At 40.5% G+C, this 21607-nt stretch overlaps 2 protein-coding genes across 2 annotated transcripts; both read right to left on the bottom strand.

Annotated features, from left to right (window-relative positions):
• Positions 1-11203: 11203 nt before the first annotated feature.
• pcna (proliferating cell nuclear antigen) lies at positions 11204-14378 on the bottom strand. The gene is made up of 6 exons (XM_026344363.1): positions 13937-14378; positions 12713-12810; positions 12513-12580; positions 12230-12424; positions 11837-11960; positions 11204-11742 (listed from the first exon to the last, which is right to left on the bottom strand). The coding sequence occupies exons 1-6, from the start codon at positions 14155-14157 to the stop codon at positions 11666-11668; spliced, it is 783 nt and encodes a 260-aa protein (XP_026200148.1). The 5' UTR covers positions 14158-14378; the 3' UTR covers positions 11204-11665.
• A 483-nt stretch (positions 14379-14861) lies between these two features.
• zgc:152830 (leucyl aminopeptidase family protein) lies at positions 14862-21282 on the bottom strand. The gene is made up of 16 exons (XM_026344195.1): positions 21160-21282; positions 19889-19930; positions 19705-19795; positions 18682-18830; positions 18501-18609; positions 18024-18151; positions 17839-17938; positions 17635-17710; positions 17426-17511; positions 17082-17186; positions 16858-16933; positions 16644-16762; positions 16065-16148; positions 15882-15939; positions 15464-15645; positions 14862-15350 (listed from the first exon to the last, which is right to left on the bottom strand). The coding sequence occupies exons 1-16, from the start codon at positions 21168-21170 to the stop codon at positions 15213-15215; spliced, it is 1554 nt and encodes a 517-aa protein (XP_026199980.1). The 5' UTR covers positions 21171-21282; the 3' UTR covers positions 14862-15212.
• Positions 21283-21607: the final 325 nt, after the last annotated feature.

Here is a 21607-nt window from a genome sequence, read left to right as displayed (position 1 = left end):
CCTCAGCCACCGACTGCCGCTCCACTAGATGCGAAGGAATGCGCGCACACACATTCACACACAGAGATGGGGAGGTGGGGGTGGAGTGAGGGGAGCAGCCGGGGAGGAACAAGTGGACTTTCATCCTTTGCAGCCTAACGATGTGAGGACAGAGGTAACAAGCTGGCAGTGGATTTAATTCAGCTGCAGGGGGAGAACACCTGGACACATGTGGATTTGGAGTATTAGAAAACATGTCACAGTAAAACTTTATTAGTCTAAGACCTGATAATAGGCTTAATACATATTGTTTTTTCTGCAAATGTTACACACACACACTTCTCTTGCAGCTGCACTGGTAAATGTCAGTCAAGTTGGTACCACTTTCCAATAAAGGATCATCCAGAGTTTAGTCTCACAATAGAACTAATGTCTTCTTCACTGATGCCATAGTAAAGAAGCTATTATAAGACTTTAACATCTCGGGCTGATATCATACATGCACTTGATAATTCTTTTCAGTTTATATATAAGTAGCTTCAAATCGCAACAAAAATAATTTTGAGGCAGCATAAGTTCAGACCATATGGAAAAATACAGACAGTTATTATTATATGTAAAACCCAATAAAAGAACACAACACTGGGCAGGTTGGTGTGAACAGTAGCTGCACACTGGAAACATACAGCTGAGAGGAAGAAGCACAACTAGTCACAAAGTTAATGACAATGGTGAAATGTGAGATCTTATCATGTAAGAGATGAGAAGAGAGGAGCTCAGTGGAGGTCAGTATAACTAAGAGATGGTTCAGAGTCACCTGGTCCATCTCTAACTATGAGCTTTATAAAAAAGGAAAGTCTTAAATGTAGAGAGGGTGTCTGCCTCCAGAACCTGAACTGGGAGCTGGTTCCACAGGAGAGGGGCTTGATAGCTAAAGGCTCTGACTCAAATTCTACATTTGGAAACTCGGAGACAAGGAACCACAAGTAAACCTGCGCGTAGAGTTCTGCTGGGACAATAAGGAACTCTTTAAGATGGAGCTTGATTATTAAGTGATTTATATGTGAGAAGAAGTGTTTTAAAGTCTATTGTGGATTTTACAGGGAGTCAGTAATGAGAGAGACTAATGTAGGAGAAATAAGATCTCTGTAGCTGATTCCAGTCAGAACTCTGTAGCAGATATGTGGATATTTCTAACATACATTAATGTGTCTGACAACAGTTTTGACATCATTTCTCTGATGAAGCCTGGGTTTTCCTCCTTCATGATCATCATGGCTAATTCAAGCATGTCAAGTAAAGGGAGGAAGGTCCTTTTGTGCTTCTGTGTGTGTTGCATTAGATTACAGTACATGATTGTCATGAGAATGATTGGTACAGAAATGCAATTAAAGCCCTGCTGGAGACTCTCTGTGTGCTCAGTGAGGAGCTGAATCAATTTAGGCGACCTTGGCGCTCTGTGAAGCTGCCCTGAGCAGAGAGAGGGAGACACAGAGAGAGAGCGTAGCAAGATGCTAAGCAGCAATCAAGCCAGGTCAAGCATCCTTACACATCACGTTGATTGCATAATGAACAGCCAGGAAAATGTAAATAGCCTGCAGGATGAATGAGGAAAGGCCATCTGTCAAATACAACTGCTCTCAGCCACCAAAGCTGAGGACGTGTTCATGTTTCCATGAATTTGACTGTGTGCAGAGGTTCAAACAAACGCACATTCTTAATTAGTTCAATTTCAAAATACAATTCAGTTCCACTACTGAAAAAGACTCAAACGTACTCTTATAGGAAATAATGCTGGATGTAGTGGTAAAGTGAAAAGTGGGAACTTACTCTTCGTGGCTGTGGACACACTGTACAAACAGAAATCAGGGCCTAAAGCTTCCTGAACAAACACTGATTTAGGCTTTTTTTCTCTTTAAACACCACATCAGACAGCTGTTTACCTCTTTACTTTACTTATTATTTTTTAATATTATTATTTAATATTATTGGTGGTAATTCATGTTTTAAAGCACTCTCAAATCTCAGCAATGTCTTCAGGCAAGTTCTTTAAATTTATAATATAATATAATATAATATAATATAATATAATATAATATAATATAATATAATATAATATAATATAATATAATATAATATAATATTGAAGAATGAACTGATTAGATTTGGGTGGTCAAAGGTCAAAGTCACTGTTACATCATGTCTGTCCTGTGCTCATCAACACAGTATCCCAGGAACTGATAAGAATATAATTCTGGACAGATGTGAATGTAAACTGCAACATGATTGGTTCAACCTCAAAGTGGTACAGTATTTCCATCTGCACATCTTGAACTTTTACTGCACTACATTTGTTTAATAACTTACTTTCAAATGAGGTGATTAATACAAAATATAAATTATTACTATAGATGAAAACAGAGTCACAGAGCACCCAGTAGTACACAAAGTCATTAGAACTAGGACCACTTATGCCAGCTGCACCATTACAGTGGCGTACACATTAACATATCCATAATTACAACACAGTAATGCGACATACATTTTTCTGAAATGGACCATTAGGTATAATGAGTACTCTGGCTACTCTAAGTATATCACACCAACGCTTCTCTAGATTTACTTTGGAAAAGTTTAAGGGCAAGACTTTTATTTAGAAGGTTATTGTTACTCAAATATAAGATCAGAGTACTTCTTTCATCACTGGAAATCATTTCAGGTTGCACATGGTCGGACAAAACATTAACGCTGGAGTTAAATGGACATCTCACAGCATGTCCTCTCAAATACAGAGAGATCTGCACGTTTTTCTGCCGTTTGGTGGGAAAATAACAAAGTTACTTGTGAATATTTTGAGGAATATTTAACCCAACACTATTAGGGTCAGTAGAAAAGTTACAACTCTTGTTCTTTCTCTCTAAAGTGGCTTTTAACAAAGTGCATATTTTATCATCTCACGTCTGTCAGCATCCTCTGTCCTTGTCTCTCACATTATCTCCATCGCCGCCTCGCTTCTCTCATCTTGTTTTCCAATTTATCTTTGCCTTGGTCGCTTTGCGTAACACTCTCCCACATTTGTCTTTCTATAGTTCAGAGCACACTACCATCACAACTGAATGTAAGAACCCAACGTAATCATAACCTCAGTACTAAAACAGTATCGTATCCCTTAAACAGCACTTTGATGTTGTGAGGACCGGTCAAAAAGTCCTCACACTGATGGCAACAAACTTTATTTTATGGTAGGACACATACGATATGTTCACAGCTGACACCGTGCGAATAATTACACACTGTCTCACTGGGTGAGCATCATTTAAAGGGCAATGAAGGAGGACAGCAGATTAATGTGTGAGTGATGGAGACCGTCACAATTAAATGCATAACTGTGTTATAACTTACAACCTAGAATTCTCTCCTCTGACTGTGTTTTACTGAAAAGATCTAATATCTTATTCTCTAGACCTTCGTGCCAACACAAACATTTAGCATTCGACTTGTCTTCCTCACAGGAAGGATACCTCTTATTACAGAGAATGACTATAGGACAAACAATCTGTGCAGGGGTCAGCTTCATCTGAACTTCACCAGCTCTCACAGAACAAACGTGATGGAAACAGCTTCAACTGTGAATGTGATCCCAGGGGCGTATCAGATGGTTGAGTCGAGTCGTTTGAATCAGTCGCTGCTTTTCCCCAAAGGACGCCCATAGTCTCTGCTGAAGAAGAGAGATAGCATCACATCAGGCAAACACAAAGCAACCGTGAGGGCAGGCGAGACTGATGTGGAGGCAGAAGAGGAACGATTACAGGAGAATGTTTCACATTATCTCATGTTTTTGATCATTTTCTATGCAGTTAATAACTTCACAACCCCTTTAGATTTAACTTGAAATTCACCTCCTACTTCTCTAAAACCTTTTTTTTTATGTCCTCACCTGATGCCCCTGAGTAATATTGTACCTTTTGTGTTAAAAGTATATTTGTGATCATTTGTTGGACATTTAAATGTAAATTGTGCCATTTTATACATGATAGTGATGATGAATGGAACGAGAGACAAACAAGATGCGCATGAAGTTTGGCCAAATCTGTTTTTTTTACATCTTTTTTGTCTTTTAATTTGTGTGACTTTGCAGATGCAACAGCACAATTTCCTACTGGGATTAATAAAACACTCTGTTATCATCTATCTCTGTCTTTAATCTGACAACAGCATCTGCAGGAAGTGTAGCATCAAGCCTGAGCCTGTTTGTCTCGGTGGTTTTTATTAACATCTCAGTGAGTTTCCAGCTGCCACTTGTCACCACACTACATATTATCAGTTTTGTGGCATGAAGTCGAATTCATTTTTAGTTGATGACTGAGTGGAAATGAAATGTGATATCAAATAAGGAATGTGCTTAAAATGAGGAGTGGCCAGACAAATTAGTGCAAGTGAAGGCCTCACCACTTTCTTTGCCTTAAAGGAAAATCATCATACAAAATAATGATCCCTGTTAGAGATGATCCTTTTGGCTTCTCCACATCTGACCTTTAATTCAGATTAGTTAAATGTTGGAGATGAAATGTTCACATCATTTTACTTTTTCTACATCAGCTAGACAATCATCTCCTGCAGCTGATTAGCTACAGATTCACTCACTTCCCCCTTTTGCTACTGTAAACTGATGTGCATGAATCAATGCTGCGCCTGTCGTCTTTAAACCCATCACCATAAAAGAACAGGTGGGGGGCGGGAGAGGAGTTGATCATCAAAGCACCGTAAAATCCTTCAGCGTAGAGGGAGCGTAGAGATTCCCAAAGAAAAAGCTTCACAGCTGGGACGACAATTTGCTTTCTCCTTTAAACAGAAGAATAACACACAGACAGACGGAAACGGTTGCGTTACCATCACATCCGAGGATGATAGTTTTACTTACAATCATTTTCTGGAGACTTACCTGACGCAAACCTGAACCTAATTCTAACCTTAAACCCTAAATCCTGAGTCTTAACCTGAACCGGCCCCTTTAAGAGGTGAAGACAGGCTAAAATGTGTAAATGCCTAAAACACAAAAACACAGCAAGTTGTTCACACACACACACACACACACACACACACACACACACACACACACAAAACAGCAGCAGCATGAGAGTCATTCACCCCTCTGAAGGATTTCATGTTTCTATGGAGAAGAAAATCTATTTTTAGAAAGGATAAAAATAGATCTTTCTGTAGCGCCGATGCGTTCATGTCTGAATGTACCAAAACCTTTACTATGAATGATTTTCTTCCCTTCATATGTCTCTGTGAGGTGCTTTTCTAATCACACAGCCACCAATTGATAAGCTCTCCTCCTCAGTGTGTGTGTGTGTGTGTGAAAGAAACAGGAACAGTTTAGCGGCAAAGTGCAGACAATGAAATGTAATTTGTCTCAGTGACATTAGTGCTGAGGTGTATGGTCTCTGACGGCACCCTGACACTCAGACTTCATCGACAACACAGTGGGAAAAGACAAGTGTCTGGGTATAATTAGAAGGAGGTTGTCACATTTATCATTACACTCTCTACAGCTCTCCTCGGACCAATAAAAGTGAGATAACCACACAGAGGAACACTGTGAGCTGGATAACGTCTTCTCATGAGCACGAGACAAACGACCCCGGAGCTCAAACTGTTTGTTTTCCTGATGTTTTAAATTAAAAATAATTAAAAGGCTTCGTTAAACGATGACAACAACCCTTATTAATGCACTGCATCATCCCCGGGATTGACAGAGGAGAGCACAGGGACGACGGCGGCTTATTGTGGAGCTGGGTTGGGGTGAGCAACTTTGTCTCCGTGGAAACAGTTGCTAAGTAGCAAATCGAGGCATCCCCGGACAGAGAGGGACAAAGATCTGATTGTAACAGTGCAGGAAAAGAAGAAAGCACTCATATCACTGATATATTATTAATATTATAAGACTGTGAAGCTCCAACACATCAACAACTACTGACTAATAAATAATTATTTATGAACCTAAGGTTAAAGGTCAAACAAACAAACATTTTGTTGTATTGTTCTTTTTTTGCATTGATTAGACCTTTGGTCTGACTATTAATCAATGATAATGATAATCACTGATCTAATTAGCTTGAAAATAACAAAGTTGGATGTCTTTCTCAAAATGTAGTTTGTGTTTTTTACATCTTTAAATTATTATAATAGATATATATATAATATATAATACACTAAAGTTAAGCATGATCATACTGCAGTACTTCACTGAGATGGAGCTCATTTTAACTTAAATGAAATTAATGAAAAATTGAAGGAATCTAAATCACCAAGAGCTCAAACTGACACATTTTTTTTCCAACCAATAAATTAAACATTATAATCATTATAATTTTTAGAACAGTTGGATTTCATTACTATGTAAAAATCTTATTTAGAAATGTTACCATTAGTTAAAGCTGTCAGATAAAGAGCAAAAGACCTCGTAGCCTATTATACTGTACACTTTAATAAACTGTAATGATAAAATAAATAGAAAGTAACTTTTCCAGTTGATCTATTTTAAAATGGTGGAATTAAACTTTAATTTTAGAACAGTGACCATCTGAGGAAGAATAACTGTCTACAGATATGTCTGACATGTGAACGTACATTACATCTGTTAATTACAAGAGCGTATATATGAAGATCAACGTTCATATCAATTATTTGTCCAGCTGTACCAGTTACATTCAGGTGTGACTCCCAGGCTACAGCACACTCCCCTCTCTCTGCACCTCCCTCCCTTGTTTCTCCCCACCCACATGGCCTCGTCTTCTCCCTCGCTGCTGTGAAATCTGAGTGACAGAAAACAGGGACAAAGAGGACATCCCATTAATATGCTAATCCATGCGGGGATGACTTCCACACGTGGAGCACAGTCAGAAACACATGCAGTTAAAATCAAAGCTTGGGGAGGAGGACGCTGTGAATGTAATGTGGGGAGAGAGATGGGGTTTTGTGCATAAACAGCAAAGCGGTGTGCTTGTGAAGAGGGAATCCCCGTGTACTTATACCACAAAAACACTGCCCTACTTCATCATCTTTGCAGGATAAATGAATAAATAACTGCTATTTGAACTACTGGACTCTCTGAAGCTGATTCATGCAGCATGTGCGACTGGTGTGTCCTTGCCATGAGCCTGTGCTGGCATCAATAATCCATGCACCCTGCACTTGTGAGGAGGAAACAGACCACAGAGGGGTTATGTAAGAGAGTGTCAGCTCGGAGAGTTGGCGTCGACCCTGCAGGACCTGAGTGACTGACAAGCAAAAGAAAACACGAATTTGCACATAAATCAGTTTATCGTTGGGAAACAAACGCGCCTTTGTCTGCTCTGCAGCATCTGTACTGTACATCCATGTCTGTTCGGAACAAAAAGACACTCTTTTAAAACTATTTTTAGTGCCCACAAGTCCTTTCTGTTGCTGATAAGGCTGATGGCAGTTTGAAATGGGTTTGAAACACGTCGCCAGCGTCTCTTCAGCCTCACTGACCTGAGGGATGAGTACAACCTGCTCTCTCCTCTGTCTCTGTAAATGTACCACACTGACTAGACTCCCCCTGCCTTGCAGAGAAAGACAGAGATAGACAGCCAGCGAGTGTTTCATCCCATTCCCCTTATCTCCTTGGCCAAAATCCCCTGCCTCCAGAAAGCAATTTAAAGGCCTGACTGAGACAGAAGCGAGAGAGGGAGAGGGAGAGTCATAGAGATGCAGGAGTGCAGCCTCACGATAACACTGTAGAGATCAGGTTCGTTGGAACGTCACAGGCCACATCTGAGTAAGTGTAGGCGCACTAAAAATGCATTAAAACACAAAGTCAGGAAAAACAAATATATTGTGTGCCTTGCATTTTATCACATTCTTTCTTGTTTTAATACTTTTATCACAACACTAACTGTGAAGTACCCACAAAGACACAGCTGAATATAGAAAATGTACATTTTTAATGTAAGTGATGATGTTTGGTAGCTCTGTAAAGACGTTTGCTGAACTCATAGACTAATGGAAATATCAAAACTTGGTGGTTTTCTTTCCTTCACGTTTAATTGTGATTTGTAGCCTGTTTCCACTCGTGGTGCTGGTGCTAAGATAAACTGAGCCTCATATTGCATTGTAAAGATAACTCTATAGAAGTAATTGTAATTACTCATTCCCGTGAGGTGTTCATATTATTTTGTCTATCCTAGATGTGTATGCCTGACCTTAGTGCCTTTAATGTCTTGAATAAAGCACCTTTACTCTCCCTTGTTGTGAGACGGTGCTGTACAACCTCCTCTTAGCCCCTTTGTGAGAAATCTGTTTTGTTTTCAGCTGCTTGAATATGGAAATAAAAAAATAAAAAAAGTAATAAGAGGTTTACTGTGCTTGTTAAATAAACACTGCTGAGGCTTGGATGGTAATTAAAACCTTCTGGATTAGTTATGCTAAATACATGCAGTCATTGTAAACTAATTAAACTAAGGCATACAAAAGCAAATAGGGATTTAGAGGAATTTAAAGTCAGTATGATGCTCAAGTTTTACGTGAACGAGTAAGTTTTAAAACTGACAGAAGCTCCTCTGTTTAGTTTTAAGTCTATCTAGTTTTAAATCTGTTCCAATCATTAAATCTAACTCTGAATTTCAGCTCTGACACTGTTCATCATCATGAAACACATCTGCTATTGCAGCCTGAAACTGTGTCCAATTCAGGAGCGGAAACCCCAATCAGGTTGAACCCTCTCTGCTCCGTTCCAGGAAATAATTAATCTTAACCTGGATGGCAGTGGTTAATTAAATATTGAAGCAGCTTAAATGTCTGCGCTGTCGCTATGCTTTATCGGTCACTTCCTAAGACGACAGTGTCATCTCGTTTCTCCGCTCTGCATTTGAAGACACCCGCTTCCTCCCTTATCTGAATCAGCGGCTGTGGTAAACACACAGCTGCAGTACATTGTGTTTCAGAAAATAAAGTACTGTGGGAACAGCTTCCCCCACAAGTTTTCAGGAACATTTTAGTAAAGACAAAAGCTGCTGATATCTGGAGTGGACTTAGATAACTTGCACATTATGAAATGCATTTATCAAATGTATTTGGCATAAATAAATCCACAAAAAGTAAAATCCTCTTTTCCTCCTGGTGCTAGTTCATTGGAGTCGAGTCCTCTTCAGCAGATGAATTGTGATATGTCAGAGCAGTTTGGGATTACACTGGCGGGCAATCTCCTGTGTGGTTATAATCTGCTCTGTCTATGCCCAGTTATCTCCATCTCAGGCTGCATTTATTCTTCATTCAGGCAGTTAAGAGCCAAATCAGGTCTCACAGTAAAGGCCGGGAAAATGAGAAAATGCCTCTTTATAGGAATAAGTGAGAAAACACTCACAACAACGGATGGACACAAAAAATGTGTGGTGCTATGTTTTTAGAGGGACAGTTTGGGATCTGAGAAATACACTGGGAGGTTCATGAGAAGATACCTGGATATCGCTATTAACACAAGCTACTTAGTTTAGTTTAGCATAAGGACTGAGAACTGCCGGTCTGGCTTTACCAACACCTCCACAGCCTGCCTTTGCCAAATGACTAAATGTAAATATAAACACTGCACATCACACAACGTCTTCCTGAAGCTTCTTCAAGCTTCATCAAAGGGGAAATTGGTTCACAGGCTTTGATTTGCAGGATGCCTATTTTCCTGTACTGGTGGCATCGTGCCACAGAAAGTTCACGAGTCAACTGAGACTTACAACCTACTACAAACGGAGTTGTCTCATACCAGCTGGAGGTTTTTATTGGTGCTACCTTGGACTGTGATGAAAGCCTCCACTTCCTCACAGAGGATAGAGGACATTCTCAGACTTGTGTCTCACTTTCAAACAGGCAGAGGATCTGACATACGGCCTATCTCTTACTGGTGAAAGCATTACTTGTTCTGCTAGGACTCGTTGCGGTGCATCTCCTGCAGGATACTGGTGGTTTGCTTTGCTCTTTGCAGCCCTGGAGGAGCGCAGCTTACTTGAGCCTGTGGGCTTTCGTTAAGAACTAGTGACCATAGACGCCTCTCTGTCAGGCTGCAGACGTGTTTTCTCGAGTCGAGATTGAACGGATTGGTTATTTAGATGATCTGGGATCAGATAAAATGTAAAATGATTAAAAAGAAAAGAGGAGGTATTGTCACATAAGTATGTTTTGTAACACTATTAATCTGTATTCATATTATAAAATAACTAGTAGAAACATAGTGGAGTGGAAAGTACAATACTCGAGTTAAATTCTACTGTGTCTAATGTACAAAATACCAGCTGGTCTCTAGTTATGTCACTGCTCTCTGTGTACAGTACAAGTTCACAGCTGCAGCCAGATGTGGTTGAGAGGATTAAAACTGTCGGACTCTTCAGTACAGTACAGTAAACAACCAGCTGCAGACCGACTTGTGTCTCAAATATTTCTGGCTGCATATTAAGTATATTTTGAATATTCAGGAGTTTCACTGTGTTTGCTCATTGACCTACATGTAAACGGACCCGAGGCTCTGACGCTGCCCAACTCTGATTCCTCCTGTGATGTAAATGTGTTCAGAGAATTTTGAATCACAATTCCTATAATTTGGTCAAATAATTAAAGACTCTATTGAGGCTACAGCAAATATTAGTTTGATAGTAAGTCATGGAGGTACTCTGGATCATCTAATTTAAGAGATTATTTAATGCTCAGTAACTTGGAGATCATAATAAATGCACATACATGTTTATTTGATTAACTTTGCCCTTTTGATGAATCTACTAAGTGTTAAGTAAATTACTTCTCATGAGATGTGACAGAACTTCACTTTCTCCAACAGAGGAATGAGCAAAAGTAGCAAAAGAGCGTCACCTACTGGCCACAGCTGGTAACAGCTGCAGGCATCTCCTACCATTTACCAACAGGTACTGCAGTTAAGTTCAATTTTGACACACTTGTACTTACACAAGTTCTCATTTAACGGTGCTTTATTCTCTATTCTACTGCATTTCAGGGGAAACTTATTGTTTTTTATACTGCACTATATTTTCTTATACAGACAGTATAATACTGGATTTACATGCGATGAGAAATGGAGTAAAGGTGGCTGAGAATCGAGACTCAAAGACTCAAACTTATGAACTAATTCTAATTAAGACCTGCAGGCTCAGTCCTAACTCGCAATGTGTCCAAAAACTAAAAAAAAAAAAAAAAGTTTTTGAAACAAGTTGAATCATTTATTTTGGACTGAATCATTGAATACAAAAACATTTGGGGTTGACTTGACAGTGCGAAACCACAGAAAGTATTTACAAATGTGTTATCTACAAGAAGTAATTGGATGCTTGGAATAGATTTCCCAAAATGGACAAAAATAGAGAGAGACACAGAAGTGAAGTGAACAAGTGCTGAACTTTTACACTGGGGCTGTCTGGAGCACAGCCAGTCACTCTGAACAGAGTCAAAGCACTGTTGCTTTATCACATCACACAAATGGCATTATTCGTTTGGCTGACCGTTTTTAAAAGTTGACATTTCACCTCATGCTGTGAATCTCGTTGGAGAAACTTCAGACAAAGTGGTCATCAACCACCATGAGATCACTTCAGCTCTTTAATCTCTCAGTCCCAGTCGCCTGCTTTTCTCTATTCTCCCTTTTTGGGCTGTTGTAAACAACTTAGGAAGCCTCTTCATCGATCTTCGGTGCCAGGTAATATTTGACATGTCCCATGTCAGCAATCTTGTACTCCACCACTGCAGAAGAGATCAAAGTTAGAGCCAGAACAACTTCTGTAAACATGCTGAGAATCCAACAAAGGTCTGCACTAGTTAGTGCAGAGTCACTCACCGAGGGGGATGTCAGCTGACATGCTGAGGGTGACTGTTTTGGACAGTGGCGTGGCCTTGGTGAAGAAGTTCAGGTAGTTGAGGGCAAAGATGAGCTGTACAGGTTCATTCATCTCAATAGTAACCTAAAATGAAATGTAACATGATATTAGGGCCACAAGTCTCTATTATTTCATTATTCTTTTAACCAAATAAACCTATTTTTGAGTTTTATGTTGTTCTGTCTCACCAGCAGCTTAAACACAAATGTTAACTAACAAACAGAAAAAAACCTACATACCTCATGTTTCTATTTTATGTTCTCTACTACAGTGTGTTTACACAGGTTTATATCAGTGTAACTGTGGTATTCACCTGGAACCTATTCTAAACTCATTTCACTACAAACACTCACCGCCTCGTCCTCTTTGTCCACATTGCTGGTCTGGGACAGCTTGACGTTACCAGTGCCCAGCTCTCCTGAGGCGGAGAACTTGACTCCGTCCTTGGCACAGGAAATCATGACAGCATCGCCAATCTGGGACAGGTCACGGCAGATACGAGCAAACTCCCCAGAGGGCATCTTCACCACACAGCTATACTCCTGCTCCTGGAGGGACACGCAGTTAGAGAAAGGTCAGGAGACATGTGCAAGAAAAGCATGCTGGAAACTAAAGTACAGACAAAAGATTACTTACTGGAATACCCAGCTGCTCCACATCCAGGTCCATCAGTTTCATTTCATAGTCTGACACTTTCTCCTGATCTGTAAGAGTAAAGATAGATGCTGTAAATAAGACACCAATGCTGAAGAAACATTGGTAAACAGAAACCAATGGGGATTTCTTCCACTGCTGAAAAAACTAAAATTAAAAGAGAAAAAAAAAAAACAACTTACTAAGAGTCTCAAACACAAGGGCGAGTGTGTCTGCATTATCTTCCGCTCTGAGGGTGATGATGTCCTCATTTCCCGCACACTTGAGGATTTTTGACATACTGGACAAAAGAAAAGAAACTAATTAAAATTCAGTTACAAACAAAGGACAAAAAACGTGAAAGACATGAGCTCCAAAATAAAGCTTCCAATTTACAAAGCAAACCCTGGGTTTTGCAATGTAAATCAATGACTTAATCATTGATCTGATTCAAATTTAACTGGTTCATTTAGTTCTAATATGGGCAAAATCTGATTACAACTTATTAAGTTATCTACAAAGATGAAGGTTTTTATTATATAATTTATAATATATTTTATATTTTTCAGAAAAAGGACAAAATGATTTAATCTTCTGAAAAGTGAAGATCTGATGATTTTGTTGCACATGATAGTAAACAGATGAATTTTTAGCATCTTTTAAAACAGTCACGACAAAATAATCAGACGATTAGCAGATAAAACAAATGGATGAAGCTCCAGTTTACGATGGTTTAATCTGTCTTTTGTTTGTTTATTATCTAGTGAACGTGTGTGATGTTACAAAGACCGAAGACAGGGAGACACAACCGGAAGTGGAAGTTCCCGGGTTAAACAACAATTCCCGCCAACCCGGCCGGCAGAAACTTTGGCGCTCAAATGACGTCACCACGCAATCGGGACGTAGAAGTGGTCTATTAAACTGCGCCAAGTGTAAATTTAACACAAAATAAAATGTGAAGCCAATAAATCGATGTTAAAATAAAAAAGTGTGTGATCGATTCTATGTGGAAGCTGACAGTGAAGAGTTAACCGAGCCGAACTGTAACTTTAGTGCAGTGAAGAGACATGCCCGGGCATTATTCCGCCAAGATGGCCACCTGCTCTGTAAGCTGCATATATCAGACACAGAGCAGCTACTTAAAGTGACAAAGAGATGCTGAAACTACTGTTTGACCGTGTGTAACGATAGTGTTCGGTAGTGGACATAAACACCGCTCAGACGAACCAAACTTAAGGGATTTTTGGTCGATTTTTGCAGCGGTTTAACTTTCGCAAATCATCCTGTCAAACTAGCTAACTGCTAGCGGTAACGCTACATGATCAGATCCTTCCCAGCTCTGCTAATAGTCCTAACCATGCAACGTGCAGGTGTAAATGAACAAGGAATCAATGTTTTCAGGCTGAAAAACTAAAAGTTTCATCCACCTGCTGAGGTTGACTCCCATGGCGAGGTTTCTGTCGCAGCGGTACGAGTCGAAGCCGTCGTGCCGCAGGGTGAGCTGCACCAGGGAGACGTGAGAGGAGTCCATGCTCTGCAGGGAGATCCCGGACGAGCTGACGTCCCAGCAGGCTTCTGTGATCAGATCCTTCAGAGCCTCCAGCACCTTCTTCAGGATGGAGCCCTGGACGAGACGAGCCTCAAACATGGTGGCTGTGGAGCTTTTACGTCTGCGTAACTATCAAAAACAGATTTTCTTTTCTGTGGCCTTTGGCGTTACTCCGTCCAAAGAGCGGCTGCAGTTTGAAGGTATCACCAAATAGCAGGATAAAGCTCCTGTTCAGGCTCAGTCTTTGTTGTTTGCTGGGACAAGTGCAGCAGCAGCAGCCGACACCACTCTCACTGCAGCGGGAGGTTTGAGCTGCAAGCGCGCGCTAACGTCAAGTTTTAATGACTCGGCGTCTGACGTCATTTCCGTGTCGCGCTGAAACGCGTGGACGCAGATGTCAGCCATATTGGAGAGGACAGTGAGGTGATGGAGGGATGAGGGGCCCCTCAGATAAATACACATAGTAGTGAAAAGTATATAGTAGTAGAACGAAAACAGTATATAAAGTTCTGTATATAACCTGTCAGTACGTCTGATAATAATTCTTTTATAATTAATAAATTAGTCAATATGATTGATCTATTTATGGATCCCTAAGGATTACTAACTACAGTACTTGAAAACACCCCCAATTTTAAAATAAAGCCTTTAAACTTTAACTACAGTTGGATAAAGTAAACCCTACGTCCCCTTTTTTTTTTTTACCAGTCTGCTTCATCTCCCCTGTTAACTTGAGACTAAAGTTAACTTTAAAAAATACTACTAGACATGTGAACCTGTGTAATGAGTTTATAAAAACACACTGAGCTCTGATTTGGTTTATTGATCAGCGAGTACTTGGTTTAACTAGTACACAGTCATTAATCACACAACCATGTCCTCAGTTGGTTACACACGCACAGAGATGCACATAAAAAAGTGTGGTATTTGTCATTTAGCCCCTGAGTTTATACGGACTGAGGCCACTTAACAGGGTCGTGTGGCACTTGGTGCAGATATGACAGATGTCACTGAATCTTAGAAAAGAGAGGAAGGAAGAATTTTACTGAAAATCAATCTGAGGTTTTAAAGAGATGAAAAACATTTCAATACAGAAATTTATATGTTGGGATGGTTACAAATCAAGACTGTCATCTTGTACTGGCGATATTTGTTTAGAGACCATCAGGCAGGATGTAGTGGGTTGCCATGGCGATGATGGGGGCTCCTGTTGGAACACCAGGGAATGGACCACTGGACCCGGCGATGTCGACATGGGAGTACGGCAGAGGTGTGTCAGCGTCGACGCCATGCTGCGGGAGAAATCCAGGAATGAAATAACAAATTAATCACTGCACTTCTTTCAGATTTGATTTTTTTACACATGCAGATAAATAATAACTCATTATGGCAGCGTGTATGTCACCTTGTCCAGGCCCGACGCCATGATGAGGAAGGCGGCAGGGGTCTGATGTCCTCGAGGCGTAGCAGAGGACGGCAGGTTGTTGCACTGGAGAATATCCTCGTACTCAGACTTGCCCTTGTGGAAGTCGTAGTCCTCTCGTCGGATTGTGGACACCTCGAACACGTCGCCCAACACCTCTCCAGCTGCATGAGACAGAACAGGCCTCAATCAATCAGTCTCAATAATCGATGAACACTAATCTTGATCACAACATCACAATAATCTGCATCACAAATTAATGGATTTAATTATTTGTTTCTATGACAAATGAATGCTGAACTGTGATATATTCGATAGACGATGACAGAATAATTCTTATTAGCTTCTGGATCTTTTAAGTTTCCATCACAAGATTCTCAGTTGTGATCAACTTTCTCACCTTTCTGCCACTTGGCAGCATTCCCGTTACGATGAGCTGGTCCGTTATCCATGATGATCTACAATGAAAATTATTATTCAGAAAAGATTTGTGCAGCAGTGAATTATTATTAATTATTTTTATACTAAAATATCAACATGTGTGAGAAGGTCGTAGTGTTGTCTGTGTTTCGACAGCACTCACAGAGTAGTTGGGTCCCATGGCCCTGATTGCGTGACCAGTCAGAGTTGCGATGGTAAACAGCTCAGGAGATGTCGCACCTACGGCCTGCAGACACAGGGGACACAATGAGAAGGAATCAATTCTCAGTCTCTACGTGGAAACGGGGTCATTTTTAAAGGAGATTTCTATTTAATAGAAAAGACTCAGACTCAGAAACAGATTATCCACCATCTTGGAGGCGGGATGAATCCTAAATGTGCCAAAATGTGCACAGGAGGGAAATGTTAGTGATGTGGCTGTGCAGTACATCTATACTAGTATTAAAAGACAGATTGACTGCTGTCATAAAAAGTGACATTTTTGGATTATAAAGTTTTAATTTTTGTAATTTTTTTAAAATGTGAATTGTTTAACTTTCTATTTACCCCATTTGTATGAGCATGTTAATATCTGTTTAAGTTCATATGTGCTATATATGTCATGTAACATAAAGTTAGATGTTTAGCTGCTGTACATGGTTCTAAATAAAACATAAAAATAAAGAAAAAAGAGGAAGCATGGCAAAGAACTTTAAATCTATGAATAAAAGGATGCTCTGACCTTCTCCTTCATCTCACAGAGTAGGTCAACCATCACCATACGACCCTCTGCATCAGTGTTTCCCACTCTCACCCTGCGACCCGCACGGGAAACCAGCAGCTCGTCGGCGACATAGCAGTCTGAGAAAATTCATAAAGACGCAGTGACCTGAGAGACGGAGCTGTACACTGATTATACGGAGAGAAGTAAAATAGAGAATGTGGACTGAACTGACCTGAACCAACACTGTTCCTCACCATGGACATCGAGCCAACAACCTTCAGATGTTTTGGCTTCAACTTGGCTAAGATCTAGATAACAACAGGGACATCGAACAGGCTGTTAGAGTTCCTGTTCAGATCATCTATTCTTACTGAGATGTTCTAAGGACATAACACAGCACATCACAGTCCTGAAGTGTTGTGCTGTGATGTTACTGTGTTACAAAGGCTCATTCACCTGGAAGAAGCCAGCGACGGCAGCAGCTCCACACTTGTCCCTGTGCATCCCAGCCATGATTCCACCAGCCTTGATGTCAGCTCCACCCGTGTCATAGGTGATACCCTGGAAATGCAGAGCAAGAACCAAAAGTAGTCAGTCCTAGACAGGATTTTATTAGTTTTAGAGCTTTTTAAAAACTGTATCAGAATCACTTCTAGATATCATGCATTATTTCACAAATTTTCCCCATAACTGATGTTTGCTGTGATGTTGTTTAGAGAATATTAGTCATTCAGTGTTTTTTATTTAGATCTCAGAGTACAAACTACTTTGATGGCTGCAGTCTGACATTCCTCACTCACCTTTCCCACCAACATGAGCGTCTTTTGGATCGGTCCATCTCCGCAGTACTGCAGCTTGATGACTCTGGCCTGGTGACGAGGCACAGCTGTAAGAAGAGCGAACTACTTATTAAATATTCAATCATCATCTTTTAAAAATTAACATTTCAGTGTTGAATTTCTATCCAGGATCATGTTAATAAGTGACAGAAATAAATGTTTTGTCCTACCGTTGGCACAGCGATTGACGGCAGCCAGGCAGGGATACTCTTTCTCCAAAACCTTCAGGTCACTCACCACTTCAACCTGGAGGAAAACAGACAAAAAAGAGACTTAAAGTTCTATTAAAGAACCAAATGACTGTTCTGAACTGTGACAATAAAAACAGGATCACGTGGATTTATCAGCACATAGGATCTAATATGTCTCACTACCTTCACAGGGCTGTCTTTAAAGAGCTCCTGGACGTACTCAGCCACTCGAGGAGCAGCCATTCGCTCGGGGTCTGAGCCACCGATATCACGGTAGGCCAGTCTGAGGAAACAGGACGGGACTAGTGAGCGAGTGATTGACACTATGTGATGAAACCTGAGCAGGGAATAAGCGTGTTTTAACTCACCTCCCACTCTCCAGGGCCTCAGCCAGCTCGACCAGTCTCCTTCCCTGAGCATCCTGTGGAGCCCACAGCCCCAGAACACACACCTTGTAGTTGGTAGGTTTTACATTTCCCTCCCTCACTTCCAGGGGCTTTAGAGAGAAGAGAGAATATAAACAGTCTGGAATAGGTTGTGTTTTGATTTAGTTAAAGCTCTGTACAGTAGCTTCAGATTTAACATATTACATATGGTACATATTATTTCGGGTTGGTCTCTGATTAGGTTTGCATGTATGACGTAGCTCGTGCCATCTCATATTTGACAGAACAGCTTGGCCAAGAAGCTAAAAAGTCAACAGGTTTGTAACTACAGGCTCGTTTGATTTAAATAAGACCTTTATAGAAAACGATCTATTACACTATAGATGATGTTCCCGCTCATGCTGTTTGAGCCTCCCTCCACACTTTAAACCCTGTACGAGTTGTTGAGGTTTTTCTTACCACGTAGAGAGTATGAAGAGCTCCAAGTGCAGCCACTAGTGGGCTGTTCTTATACTCCTTGTGTGCAGGGCAAACCAGGAGGGGGCGCTGCATGCCGGCTTTCAGGGCCCTGCAATGACACACAGGTCAGAGAGAGCACAGAGAACTGGAGGTGAAGCAGCAACAAGAGACAGCAACTCACCGTTTGATGCCGGAAACGGCTGCATCACTGAAGCGTCTCGCATCATCGTAGTCACGGTTTACAGGGCCGGTGGAGGCAAACACCAGGCGGTTACCAGGGAGACCAGGGACCTTGAGAACTACCACCTCCTCCCCAAGACCGCTGTCCACCTAGAGGTTAAATAACACCACAGGGAAAACACATTATTTATTATAACAACTCTTGTTCTGACATCTAGAAAAAAAAAAAAGGACTTGAGAGTGTTATCTTCGCGGTCTGTCTGGTTGCAGTCCAAGTAGTACTAGTGCTAGTAGTAGAAGCAGTATTTTCTTTTTTTTTAATTATTTGTTTGTTATTGTGTATGTGTGCTGCTGTGGTTCCAGATTCTGGTTGTAGTTTTGAACCGAGAGGAGCTGTAATGAGGCAAAAAAATGATTTAAGATTCAAAGAACTTTAATAGTAACAACTAGCTACAATTGACAGAACATTTACAGCCGTTGTTCACTTTCTTTACATTTTCTAATAAAATTTAGAGATAGAAACATCACCAGGGGCCGTTCTGGACCCTTTTTTAGGGGGATTTACCTCCTGAAATGATCAACTAACAAAATGTATTGAAAGTAAGCATTTCTTTCTTTTAATTCTCTTTGCTATTTTGCAAACTCTGCCCTCCCTGCATGTCGGTGTCCAGTTTGGCAGCAATTAGAGACGAGAGTTGCTAATTCAGGCTGTTTATTTATCCCCTAAATGAAAACACTGTAAAACTAAACAAAGAGATATATAAATCAACCATATCCAAACTGAAACGTGTTGGGAAATAATCCCAACACATGTTGTTTCTTTCTAGTTCTATGTCACAGTGTACACTACTATCTCCTTCATCCTAGTAAGTGAAACACTGTAATCTGTGTTTGGTTTGTTGGATGCACGTCAGCCCATTGTAATTTTTTGCACATTTCGTTTCATTTGACTAGCAGCGCGCTCCGTGTCAGTTTAATGTAGGTGTTGGTTTTGGCTACAGGTGGCAGAGGAGCCCCCACTTACCGAGCTGTAGTCCTGCAGAGGAGCTTTCAGACACTCGAGTTCTGAAGGCAGCGTTTCATAGCTCTGAGTCACTAAGACGATGCCATCAAAACTAGAAACAACACAATGAAATCATCTCACACAACTGTTCAGATGCACAAACACTCAGCTAGAGAGGAAATGCAGCAGTTCTCCTGAGACTCACTTCTGGTTTTTGAGGTCGGTGGTCCACTCCACAGGCTGGACACTGGAGAGAGAAACACACAAACAGGTTAGTTCCTCTTGCAGTAAACTCATCGTCAGCACTAAGTGACATGAATAAGTTATCATAGACTGTGTGATGCAATCAGACCTGTCAGTTTTTACAATGCAGTGATAACAGAATGGCTCTAACTGTGAAGACCTGTCAGACCTTTGAGATCAGTTGTTGACAGTGTGTTTCATCTCACTTCAGTAAAATCAAGACTTTGTGCCAAGTGTGCACTTCACAGGGACAAAACACTTCAGTTTCCAGTGGATGACAACGTTATGCAGAAATTACAGTGCATAGTTCTCTGGGGCAAAATCTATATTTTGTTGATTTCCGAGAGCAAAAAGAAAAACTTTGTTCCTGTTACTTTTTAATTCATGAACTTAAAAAAATTAATAAATTACACAATAATTGTAGTTTGTGCAAACTTGCAACTTATTAACTGGACCTTTGGCAGATGGCGCAGCTTGTTTTCTGCAGCCAAGACTCTTTCAATTCTTTCTTCTGCTCTCCATGTAGATTGCTTCAGGTTTTCAGATATTTACAGGCACACAGATCATGAGGTTTACGTTCCTCCCTCTGGTTGTGAATGTATGCACCATAGCTTATTTTGTGGTTACTAGAAGTCACTCACTACTTCATTTCAGTTTCAGTTTGACTGTGTGCACGAAACCTGAATCCACAATTTATTAGAAGATTAAGGGCAGATTACTGACTCACCCCGAACTGTCTGCATGTCATAATAACACTTATTGTTTGTACTATACTTCTATGTTTTTCTCTAAGGTTCAAGTCATTTAAAGTGACAGGGAATGACTTCCCCAGGCCAGAGCAGACATTTGCTTTTAAGTCAATGTCCTACATTTTAGGCATGATATGACATCTGCCCAGACCAAAGGAGAGACTGAAAGGAAAATCTAAGCAGAAATGACTGAGTGGGCCTTTTGGCAGGAAACCAATCTGACTGCTCTGCAACAATTGAATCTCATATTTCCTCTTTCAGCTGTGAATGAAATGACAAATGAAACATTTAGCAACATGTAAATTACACCAGCTGAACAAAACACGGTATTATATCACAGCAGTGGTGGAAACAATTAAATTAAACAAAAGAAACAATGAGTTCCCTTCACTGATTTTCTTCAGGGTTAAAGTTCACGTTAGAAAACAGCTGAACCAGATCGAAACTGAGGCGTTTACAGTGAAAACAGGTGTTTTAGTCTCACCTGGTGCACATGTTGGTCCTCCTCCTCCGTCGTCTTCAGGGAGAAAGAGACGATGATCACCGGTGGTAGCGGATCCTTCGCTGCACACTTCTCCGGTGGATCACATGATACCGTAAGTTGCAGACGCGCTGCCTTCACGGGCCTTTCAAAGCTCGAATTTATAAACATCTTCACCGTAAAAGTACACCTTTATTCGAAGGTGTTTGGTCTCAAATAGTGACTGAAGGTGGAAGATAAATGCGTTAACATTGATAATGTAAAACAAAATAATTGAAGACTTCTGAAACTTATTTAAGACACATATCTGACGTCCTTCTTTGTGTCAGACGTATCGGTGAGTTTACAAGATTCCCACTGCACCTGAAGGTGTGTTTGCGGATGTAGTCGGGAATTGTAGTTTTCAACCTATTTCAAATCTTAAAAGCAGCATTAAGTATGATATAAATAT

Source organism: Anabas testudineus, chromosome 9, assembly GCF_900324465.2.
Source record: "Anabas testudineus chromosome 9, fAnaTes1.2, whole genome shotgun sequence".
Classification (NCBI taxonomy): Eukaryota; Metazoa; Chordata; class Actinopteri; order Anabantiformes; family Anabantidae; genus Anabas; species Anabas testudineus.
The sequence above is the reverse complement of the archived record's forward strand: the minus strand, read 5'-3'. Positions and strand labels throughout refer to the sequence as shown.

Coding starts and splice junctions, on each gene's coding strand:
- pcna (XM_026344363.1), bottom strand. CDS start 14,157: ATGTTTGAGGCTCGTCTCGTCCAGGGCTCCATCCTGAAGAAGGTGCTG. Junction 12,811..13,936: donor ATGGGAGTCAACCTCAGCAG/GTGGATGAAACT, acceptor TCTTTTGTCCAG/TATGTCAAAAATCCTCAAGT. Junction 11,961..12,229: donor TGGACAAAGAGGACGAGGCG/GTGAGTGTTTGT, acceptor ATTTCATTTTAG/GTTACTATTGAGATGAATGA.
- zgc:152830 (XM_026344195.1), bottom strand. Junction 19,796..19,888: donor ACCGACCTCAAAAACCAGAA/GTGAGTCTCAGG, acceptor TGTTGTTTCTAG/TTTTGATGGCATCGTCTTAG. Junction 16,934..17,081: donor CCGTCGCTGGCTTCTTCCAG/GTGAATGAGCCT, acceptor GTTGTTATCTAG/ATCTTAGCCAAGTTGAAGCC.